General features: G+C 44.6%; 1 protein-coding gene and 1 pseudogene across 2 annotated transcripts; both read left to right on the top strand.

The window, feature by feature from the left end:
- The first annotated feature begins 4,546 nt into the window (after positions 1 to 4,546).
- Positions 4,547 to 6,872, top strand: LOC307095513 (BTB/POZ domain-containing protein KCTD12-like). The gene has a single exon (XM_079764741.1). It carries the CDS (start codon positions 4,549 to 4,551, stop codon positions 5,425 to 5,427), a length of 879 nt encoding a protein of 292 aa, XP_079620867.1. The 5' UTR covers positions 4,547 to 4,548; the 3' UTR covers positions 5,428 to 6,872.
- Positions 6,062 to 10,712, top strand: LOC307095446 (polymerase delta-interacting protein 3-like; annotated as a pseudogene). Its single transcript has 3 exons — positions 6,062 to 6,089; positions 9,293 to 9,798; positions 10,439 to 10,712. The product of its transcript is annotated as a polymerase delta-interacting protein 3-like (transcript).
- The last annotated feature ends 966 nt before the right edge of the window (positions 10,713 to 11,678 follow it).

Here is an 11,678-nt window from a genome sequence, read left to right on the forward strand (position 1 = left end):
CATTTTGGGGGTATCAAGGGAAAGATAGTTGGAATCAAAGCCCAGGAATAAGGCAATAACCAATGTGGAACTTCTCATATACTGTATTAAATATATTTGAACTTCATTCTCTAGACTTTGAGAAGCCTTTGGCAGTGTTTATGCAAGGAAGGCCATAATCAGTTTTGCATTTGAGAAAGATAATTCTAGTTATCGTGGAAGGGTGAATTAGTAAGTGGAGACTAAAAACACTAGTTTGTATGAAGAATTACTGGTATAATGAACTGCATCTGCTTATTCCTTTGAGAAATGAGAATTGCAATAGTTACTTCATTCGATTATTAGAAATATTAACTGAGTCATCACATTAAAAGAGATCCAAGCCAGGCCAGCATGGCTCAGTGGTTGAATGTTGACCTATGATCCAGGAAGTCATGGTTTGATTCCCGGTCAGGCACATGCCTGGGTTGTGGGCTCACTCTCCAATGTGGGGCATGCAGGAGGCAGCCGATCAATGATTCTTTCTCATCCTTGATATTTCTATCTTTCTCTCCCTCACCCTTCCTCTCTGAAAGCAATAAAAAAATATATTTTTAAAAAGAGATACAAAAAGACTGGCATATAGTTAGTGCTTCATAAATGTTAGCTATTGTTACTATGTTACTAATACTACTGTTATTATATTATGTAAAAGAGTAGGAAACCAGAGAGTAAAAAATGAAATGAAATTTTCAGGTATAATAAAGACATATGAGGAGGAGCTTATTCTTAATTGAGACTTGAATTGGTCCTTGATGCCAAGGACCAGAAGGGGAAAGGTATGGGCAAAGGCAACAAAAAGTGAACATATCATAGACAGGCAATAATACCCACACCATTTGTGTAGATGTAAAGAGGTCTTGACAGATACACTCAATTAAGAACATGGACACTGGAGTCCTACTGCTTGACTTTGTATGCCACCTGAGACACTTATTAGTTTAATGTTGGGCAAGATATTTACCAATTTCTTCATTGGCAAAATAAGGATAATATTTGTACCCACTTTATTGGCTAAGAACAATGCCTGGCACATAGTAAGTTTTATGCAGTGCTAGGTATTCTTATCATTAATCAGAGAAAAGAATTCATTTATAGATAGCTTTGAGTTCCAGGATAAGGGTTTTGGATTTGATCTTTAGGCAAAGTGGAGTGACTGACAATTTTAAACAGGGAAGAAGGTGATATAATAACAACTGATCTGGTAATAGAATGTAGGATATTTTTTGGAAGTTGAGGCAGGGTGTTGGGCAGATGTGGATGGATCTCAGCTAGAGATGGACAGATGAATTCAGAGGTTCAGATCAATTAGTGCAGAGTGAAGAACAGAAGTGGCAGTGGTAGTACTAGTATGTATATGCAAGAGACATCATAAAGCAATAATTTCTAGGTTAGTGAGGAATACACATGAGGTCATTAAGGTGACTCTAAAGTTTCTAAATCTCCAGGTTGAAGACTGGGAAAAGTGTGATATTATTGCCACGGGAAAAAAAGTCATAAAATATGGCCTGTTTTGGCTGGAAAATAAAACAAAGATTATTAAAATAACTTAGATTTTACAAAACACTTTCACATACTAGTACATGAATGTGGTTTGGAAAAAGATGAATTCAAGGAACTGCTGGTGCACTCAGCAAGCGGTTGACAATAGTGAACTGAAGCTTATGAGAGAGGCTAGGATTCTGTAATCATATATGTAAATGTAATAATTGGAAAAGCTTAAGAGGATGATTTCTCTGAGTGAGAGATTAGATAGAAAAAACCCCCACAGTTTTGAGGCTTGCACAGTCACAGTTTAGGATGGTTTGAGAAGCAAGATAAGCCAGTGGCAAAGATGCAATTGGAATCAACTGGGAGGTAAGAAGATGCTCAGCAAAGTCTAATATGGACAACTAGAGGCCTGGTGCACAAAATTCGTGCACTCGGGGTAGGGGCGGTCCCTCAGCCCAGCCTGGGCCCTCTCGCAGTCCGGGAACCCTTGGGGAATGTCTGACTGACAGCGCAGAGCGATTGGGGCTGGTGCTGTCAGCAGGTGTGAGCGGCGACTGCTACCCTAATCAACAGTCAGGAGCAGGGGGAGGTGGAGAAGCCTTGAGGGACTATCGGGGCCAGCAGCCTCTGCTTTCACCCACTGACAGCGCTGAGAAATTGGGGCCGGCACTGGGTGCCAGCAGCAGGTGTGAGCAGGGCTGGCGCTAGCAGCAGGTGTGAACGCTGGGCAGGACCGCAGCATGCGGGAGCAAAGAATTTTCAGTAACCACAAGAGGCTCACCCTGATGATAGCAACCAGCACCCCACCTTGGTCTGGTGCCCCCGCTCATCTGCTCCACCATCCCACTGCGGCTGACACCCACCGTGTTCTGCACTCTGCCACCTGCTGCCGGCGCCAGCCATGTTCTGCACACACCCCCTGGTGGTCAGCGCAATCATAGCAACTGGTTGTTTGGTTATTCTGCTGTTCGGTCTATTTGCATATTAGGCTTTTATTATATAGGGTAAAAGCCTAATATGCAAATTGTCCCCTTGGGCGGTGGTTTGACCGGGAGACCGCGAGTTCAGCCACTCGCTATGACATGTGCTGACCACCAGGGGGCGGTATGGAGCATGGCAGGTGTTGGCAATGCGCTGCGACCTCTCACTGGCTACCTGGGGGCAGGGGTGATGGGGATGGAGGTGCGGTGAGAATGCAGGGTGTCTGCTGAGCTCGCTCTCACTCCCTCTGTTACCCTCCCCTGGGACACCAGGGCTCACGCGCAAAGGAAGCCCCCCCCCCCCCCCCCCCCGCACTCAGGTTCTGGGAGCCTGTGAGGAGCCCGCCCCACACCCGCACATCCTCTTCCGGGTGAGCTGGGCTGCAGCTGCTGGGACACAGGGGCCAGTTGGGCTCCCCGTGGGTTTGCGCCGGAGCCAGTCTGTGAGGCTGGCCAGGAGAGGGTGCACTGCCCGCCCGGCTTCTGTGTGGCACCGCTGGGTGGCTCAGAGGCCCATACTGCACCTCAGCCCGTGGTGCCTGGCCATGCTCACCACATCTCCATGTGGGGACTCAGGCGCTGTGACTCAAGCAGAGGGTGGGGGCGTGTGGGGGCCCAGGGGCCCAGGTGCTGCCCAGGGCCCAGAGATCAGCTTGGACCTGCCCTTCCACACCAGATACTCATGCTTCGATTGCTGGCCAGGCCTAGGGACCGCACCCATGCACGAATTTCATGCACTGGGCCTCTAGTAAATCAATAAAGGAGAATGGGGAGCAAAGAAAGGTGATGAGCACACCATGTTTTTTGTTGGAAACAGTGGTTCTAGTAAAATGGTAGGGGCAGAAGTTGGGATATAAAAGGTGAGGAATGAGTGGACATTTGAGAAGGTACTAAGTTATCATCTTATGATAGTTGCCTATATTCTTTTTTTTATATATTTTTATTGATTTTTTTACAGAGAGAAAGAGAGAGGGATAGAGAGCTAGAAACATCGATGAGAGAGAAACATAGACCAGCTGCCTCCTGCGCACCCCCTACCGGGGATGTGCCCGCAACCAAGGTACATGCCCTTGACCGGAATCGAACCTGGGACCCTTGAGTCCGCAGGCCGATGCTCTATCCACTGAGCCAAACCAGTTTTGGCGCCTATATTCTTTATTTTATAATTAATTTTCTCATACTGCAACAAGGTATCACTATATACCTAGTGAAGTGGCAAAATTTAGAAATCTGGATAATGCCAAGTCATGGTGGAAATGTGAGGATTAAGTAGAAATGCAGACAAGGGACATTTTAGAGAGCAATATGTCACTGAGTAGTCAAATTAGGTATATGCATACAGTGTGACTCAGAAATACTACTGCTGGAGATATATCCTAAACGTGTTCTCTCACAGGTTCATAGGAAACATGTACAGGAGTGTAAATTGGAGCAGGGAGTTAGAGGCAATCTGGGTGTCTGCCACTGAGAGAGTAGATAGTAAAACATAGTGGTACATACCATGGATATCATGTCACAGTTAGAAGCAGGAGATTAGGTATACATATAGCAACATGAAGAAATTTGAGCAATATAGTGCTGAGAGTGAAAAGTGTATAAATATGTATAAATGAAGACTGAAATGTATGATGCAATAACATCAAGAATATATATGCACAGAAAGATATACACTAAACCTCAGGATGGCAGCCTATGGTGGGACCAGGGACAGGAATGGGAATGGACTGAGAGTAAAATAGAATAACCAAAACAAATAAACAAACACCACAATAAAGTCTCTGCATGGACTGTGATAACATGCCATGAATTGAGGATTGTGATCATTTGATACACTCAACATTCAGAAGGACATTAAAAATATAATTGCAAGGCCAAATTATGTGTGATTTTTCTATTCTGCCATTCTGAAGTTAAAAATAGTTAATTTGCAAAATATTATGGTTTGCTTTATTTTCATGGTCTATAGTGTGTATGAGTGCAGAAAATGAATGTTTATAAACAGAATCCCATACTGTAAACTTTTACTTAGAACCAATGTCTTTTGCTTCTGCAGATCAATATGGCCATGCCAGAGAAATCAAGTTGTACCAAATCAAGCAAGGATTTCAGTCATTTCCCCGAGATTGTTGAACTCAATGTGGGTGGTCAGGTGTACATCACTCGCTATCCTACTTTGGTCAGTGTTCCTGGCTCCCTGCTCTGGGAAATGTTCAGTGAAAAGAATCCTTGCTCCCTAATCCAGGACAACAAAGGGAGGTTTTTTGTAGACCGGGATGGTTTCCTCTTTCGCTATGTGCTAGACTACATGAGAGACCGGAAACTAGTGCTTCCTGACCACTTTCCAGAGTGTGGTCGGCTCCAGAGAGAAGCAGAATACTTCAAGCTACCAGAGTTAGTGAAGATGTTGGCTCCTAAAACCAACATGATCAACTCAGTTGGCAATGATTTATGCCGAAGTGATCTAGAAGAGCTTTCCACCAACATTGACATCGGATGTAACCTCTCTTCAAATAATAACATCCAAGTTAGTGGCCCTGGTAACCCCCCAGCTCTGACAGCAAATACTGGTTCTGACCTCAAGAAGGCAGGTTTCATCACTATTGGCTATCGAGGCTCCTATACTCTGGGTCGGGATAGCCAAACAGATGCCAAATTCCGCCGCGTGGCCCGAATCATGGTGTGTGGTAAGATCTCATTGGCCAAAGAAGTATTTGGAGATACTCTAAATGAGAGCAGAGACCCTGACCGTCCTCCTGAGCGGTACACTTCTCGGTATTACCTCAAATTTAACTTTCTGGAACAAGCCTTTGACAAACTAGCTGATGCTGGTTTTCACATGGTAGCATGCAATTCCACTGGCACCTGCACTATCACCCATGATCAGACAGATGACAAGATCTGGACCTCTTACACTGAATATGTTTTCTGCCGGGAGTGACACTTAAAAGAAATCACCCAGAAAATACAAACCAAACAGCCAACTCTCTCTCTCCTTTCTCTATTCCTGTGCCAACTATCCCTTTTAGATAGTTGGCACAGGAATAGAGAAAGATTAATTTTTGATCTATAAATCTTGGACAATGCTTCTCTTCACCATAACCATTTGAACTTTTTTTGGTAACTTCCTTCTTACACATTCCATCCTATCTGGCTTCCAACCAGCCTTGGATTGTGGAGTTGGATGTCATTTCATGCAAAGTATTCAATGCATAGGCATATGTGCATGTACATCACTATAAATGGTAGAGATGTAGTTCTTGAGTGAATGTAGTTAGATAAACCCACAAGATTTAGTTAGTTAGCTGAGAAATGCTAAGCCATGGTTTCCAAACTAGTTCTCAGCACCACATCTTGGAATTGCTTATATACCTTGCTGTTTGTACTCTCCTCAAGAAAGCTCCATGTATACTTATTCTGAAATCGAGACCCCTACAGTAAATGTGAATATGCTTTGTAAACTGTTATTGCTATTCTTTTTGTCCAGATGGAATGGAAGAAACTGGCAGGCATCTTTCAGGAGGTTCATAGAAAGGCCAATCAATTCTATGATTATTAATTATTCTTGTTAGAAGATGGATGTAAAGACAGCAGCCAACATAAGTAATTAATGCCAAGAACAAGAGGCTTAGCACTTGAATTTCGTTTACTTGGAAAGGAGAGTGAGGGTGAGCATCATGACTATTACACAGGCATAAGTAGGCATGCCCCTTTATTTTTTATTGTCTAAAGTTTTACATATGTCTCCTTTTTTCCCAATTGACCCCCCTCCCCGAGCCATTCCCACCCCAGGCAAGCCCCCACCGCCCCAGTGTCTGTGTCCATTGGTTATGCTAATATGTATGCATACAAGTCCTTTGGTTGCTCTCTAATGCCCCCTCCCCTACCATTTGCCTCTAGATCAATCTATTCTTGTTCATCAAATTATGTTGATCATTATATCCCACATATGAGTGACATCATGTGATATTTATCTTTCTCCTACTGGCTTATTTCGCATAGCCTAATGCTCTCCATTTCCATCCATGCTGTTGCAAATGGTAAAAGACTGCATCAAAATATCATTTTATTTATTAGAATTGAAACACAAAAGCATGTAGCTAAGAGAAGGTTAAGCAAAGAATTGCTTTCTACAAATACATATATGTAGTAGTTTGTTTTTCACTAAGTCAAATATTTGGATGTATGTCAACTGTTAACTTTTGGTGGAGTGTGTGTGTGTGTGTGTGTGTGTGTGTGTGTGTGTGTGTGTGGTGGGAGTGGGAGAAGAAATAGGAGGAAGATGAACAAAAGGTGAACTTTTGAAAAAGGAAATAAAAATTTATCTTCTGGAATCCCTACTAATGGCCTTTATTACACAGGTTGAAAGAAAAACCCTCATATGGAAACACCTTAGTTTGATACAAATTACTGAATTGCTGGAGAATATGAGAAGTCAAGAAAAAGAAACTGAGGGCTCATTTTCAAAAACCTTTATCTCCTCTTAATAGCTTTACAGCAAGTCAATGATCAAATGGCCTACTGGTTCCTTTATTTCTTCCTTGCTGCCTTATATTTACTCCATGTCTCTATTGTACTTATTATCTTTTGATTTATTTTCTAGTCGGGACTCTGGGTTTCAAGGAACTAAAACCCATTCAATGTGTCTTGAGAAAAATAAAAAGTACGTGTGTCAGGGTGTGAATGGGTGGACATTCTATAAATGCACCTGTCCTGTTGAGTGCAAGGACAAAAAAATGAAGTCCAATCAAATTTCAAATGATCTGGGGAGATATCAGGAACTGACGTTCTATCTTGTCTGTCAGAGGCCATTTGACTTCTCCTTTGGTCATCTGAGTCTGTCAGTTGTATATTTTTCTCTCTACACCTTGGGATCACCTTCTTTTTCTCAGCTTGTACCTGCCATAAAACAGACATGGCAGCCCTTCCATGAGCATGAATTTTCAGCCAATCTCTCATAGTTAACTTCTTTAGTGACACCCTAATTCAAAAAATCCCAATCAGCTGTTGCTTAAGAGAGAGTCTGAATGGGCGGAAGGCACTGTGAGTGTCGGCAACCAAACAAAGGACTGTTATCAACATTTCTAGATGGATTACTCCCTATGCCTGACACATAGTAAACAATAAGTGTATACATGTAAAAGACTCTTTGATGAGTATTTCCAAAGGTCTCAGGGTCCGGATTGACTATTCATGGAAGTGATGATTTTATAATGTGGTCAGGGGTCATCTTTCATGATCTTCCAATCTAGCTTTGCTAATACCCTTCTGATAAGTTACTGCCCTAGAGGGGCAACATTTTAGATGCTATAAAGAGGTGTTTCCCAAACTCAGTCATTTGTGTACCATTCTTACGGTTTTCACAATTCCTATATCCCTTGTGCACTGTTAATCCAATATTTTAAAAAGTGAGCTAGTAAGTCCAGTTTCAGTTTTATTTAAATACATTCAGTAGCTCTATCCCCTCTGACATATTTCTGGTATGCTCCAGGCCTCAGTGGTTTTGTTGTGCAGTAGAGAGAAGGCTATCTTTTGTCCTATGTTATACTGGTATGTATACCACAGTTAGGCCGTAAGGATAGGGAGATTTGCAACGGTGACCTGGTGCTTCATGCCTTGGGCTCGGCCTCCTTGAAATGTACTTAGAGAAGATTTGTAACCCAATTTAGAACCAGGACTACTGCTCTACTCACTTTTATCCTGTCATCAATGTACTGTCCTCTTGGGTTCATATTAATTCCAAAACACTGTGTCATTTGTTCTTCAAATTATAATTGTATTAGCCCAATCAGATTACTCTCCTATCACCTAGCAATAAAGTAATGGGGGAGCGAGAGGGAATAAATTGTAATAATCTCTCAGATTGTGTAGTTCATTAAGAAGTTGGAACATAGGATGGTTCACAGGCTAAATAAGGGGATAACTCACTGGATAGGCAAATGATTACATATTAGTTTTCATTTGAGAGTCACTAGTGTGGTTGGTGTTTATAAATAACTAGAGGCCCGGTGCACAAAATTCGTGCACGGGGGGGGGGGTGTCCCTCAGCCCAGCCTGCACCCTCTCCAATCTGGGACCCCTCGAGGGATGTCCGACTGCCCGTTTAGGCCCGATCCTGGGATTGGGCCTAAACGGGCAGTCAGACATCCCTCTCACAATCCAGGACTGCTGGCTCCCAACTGCTCGCCTGCTGCCTTCCTGATTGCCCCTAACCGCTTCTGCCTGCCAGCCTGATCACCCCCTAACCACTCTCCTGCCAGCCTAATTGATGCCTAACTGCTCCCCTGCCAGCCTGTTTGCCCCTAACTGCCCTCCCCTGCAGGCCTGGTCACCCCTAACTGCCCTCCCCTGCAGGCCTAGTCACCCCCAACTGCTCTCCCCAGAAGGCCTGGGTCCCCCCCAATTGCTTTTCCCTGCAGGCCCAGTCGCCCCCAACTTCCCTCCTCTGCCGGCCTGGTCACCCCTAAGTGCCCTCCCCTGCAGGCTTGATCGCCCCCAACTGTCCTCCCTTGCAGGCCTGGTCCCTCCCAACTGCCCTCCCCTGCTGGACATCTTGTTGTGGCCATCTTGTGTCCACATGGGGGCAGTCATCTGTGACCACATGGGGGCAGCCATCTTGTGTGTTGGAGTGATGGTCAATTTGCATATTATCCTTTTATTAGATAGGATTGCTCAAACTATAGCTAATATTATAAATGACTTTCTATCAAGGCTGTTGTGTTGGAAGCACTAGAAACTGAGTCTGGTTGATAGCTACAGAAAAGAAATGATCCTTCCAGAAATTCTGTTAACTAGTTAAATTTCAGAACCACCACATGCCTATCCTGCTGGAATGAGGGATAACATTGTCAATAATCACTAGGTCAAACAGCCTGGATGAAGATGATGACGTTGCCACTCCCATTCTTAGTAAACAGATGAAATTCCCAGCCTCAGGCAGCTTACTCCACCACATGCCCGAGCCGAGCATTTCCAAGCTTTCCGTGTCCAATGCCCTCCCTCTCACCAAAGTGGTTCAGAATGATGCATACACAACTCCTGTTCTCCTCTCCTCGCTTGGAACAAAAGCCTTGACCAGCATTTCCTGGACACTACTGAACAAGGAGGATTCCCCCAAAGAGCTTCTGCCTGCTGAGCCCGTTGTTAGCACGTTGGAAGGCACCAAGATGACTGTGACTAATCTGCACCTTAGAGTCACTGAGGAAGATACTGTTGAGGTTTCTGTGTATGTGGAGCCCTGAAGCGGCTTGGCTGGTCCATCCTGGGGCAGCAGAAATGGTCTTTGTTAAGAAGGATGATGGAACTGGAGAGCATTATGCTAAGTGAAATTAGCCAGTCAGAGAAAGATAAATATCACACGATATCACTCATTTGTGGAATATAATGAACAACATAAACTGATGAACAAAAATAGATCCAGAGATAGGGAAGCATCGATCAGACCATCAAACCTCAGAGGGAAGGCAGGGGAGGGCAGGAGTAAGGGGGAGAGATCATCCAAAGGACTTGTATGCATGCATATAAGCCCAACCAATGGACACAGACAACAGGGGGGTGAGGGCATGAGTGGGGGGTGGGAGGGCAAAGGAGGGATAAGGACACATATGTAATACCTTAATCAATAAAAATAAAATAAATAAAAAGAAGAAGAAGGATGCCATCACTGCATATAAGAAATATAACAGCCCTAGTCGGTTTGGTTCAGTGGATAGAGCGTCAGCCGTGGACTGAAGGGTCCTGGGTTCAATTCTTGGTTGAGGGCACATACCTTGGTTGCAGGCTCGATCCTTGACCCTGGTTGGGGTGCGTGCAGGAGGCAGCTAATTGGTGTGTCTCTCTCACATCGATGTTTCTCCCTTCCACTCTCTCTAAAAATCAATGGAAAAATACCCTAGGGTGAAGATTAACAAAACAAAACAAAACAAAACAAAACAAAACAAAACAAAAAAAAGGAAAGAAATATAACAACCGGTGTCTGGACGGGAAACCAATAAGTACAACCTTCACACGAATGGGAACCTTATCACCTCAGTGCAGCCCATCCTGCTACGGTTGCGTGACAGCCACTCAGTGATAAAGGAGAGTGCGCTGCCTCCCAGGGTGAACTCTGCTGCCTCGTCCAACCCTCCTGCTGAAGTGGACCCTGACATCATGCTGAAGGTGTTCTGCAAGTCCTCCGAGGCTTCTGTGACCACACAGCCTACAAAATTCAAAATCAAACTTTGAGATGAGGAGTGAGGCAGCCAGAAGCAGGGGCAGAGGATGTGGCTCTGTTTCCTAAAGGAAAGCTTGTGACCAATGGGCCATGGGGCTGGAGGCCCCCAAGTGGGAGGTAGTAATCTTCCTCACTGGATGGACCTGCCTTTCTGTGTTGTGTTTTACGCTGTGCTCTACACATTTCCCCTAGTGTGTTTCCTCTCCCTCCACGTCCTCACCAAGATAGGTTTGTTTTTCTCAGAGTGTCTCTCTCCCTAATCTCAGCCCCAAACTGATTTCTTTTTTGGAAATGGTACCCTAAATTCTCTGCATGGCTTTCTTGTGGTCCCATGGACTACAGGGCAGAGGCTGTTGGAAAGACACTGCTTTCTCTAGGAGTGAGGGGTTGACTTCCCTTTATTTATTTATTTATTTATTTATTTATTTATTTATTTAATATATTTAATTGACTTTTTACATAGAGGAAGGGAGAGGGATAGAGTTAGAAACATTGATCAGCTGCCTCCTGCACACTCCCCCCTGGGGATGTGCCCGCAACCAAGGTACATGCTCTTGACCGGAATCAAACCCGGGACCCTTCAGTCCTCAGGCCAACGCTCTATCCACTGAGCCAAACCGGTTAGGGCGGGTTGACTTCCCTTTAAAAGAGTTTTTAGGCAAGGAATGAGAGTCAGGTCAGCTCCACAGCTGGGCCACTCACCTGCCTGGTCAATGGAGATGGCCTGGGTGGGAATCAGGTCGCAGGCCTCTGATCTTCTCACAATTGGCTCCAAACCAATCTGGTCTGGAGACGGCCCTGTGGCAAGTGCAGGGTGAAGCTGCTGTTCTGCTAGGAAGGGTGCACCCCAGCTCTTGGTTTGGAGGGCTCGTGCTGTCTCAGGCAAACCAGAGTAAATCCTGAGAAGTTCCATTTCCCCTTTCCCTTGCGTTATGCCAAGTCCTCCGCCCCAGCTCTATTGGGTTCTGGTTATCACT

This window comes from Cnephaeus nilssonii (assembly GCF_951640355.1).
Source record: "Cnephaeus nilssonii genome assembly, chromosome: X".
NCBI lineage: Eukaryota > Metazoa > Chordata > Mammalia > Chiroptera > Vespertilionidae > Cnephaeus > Cnephaeus nilssonii.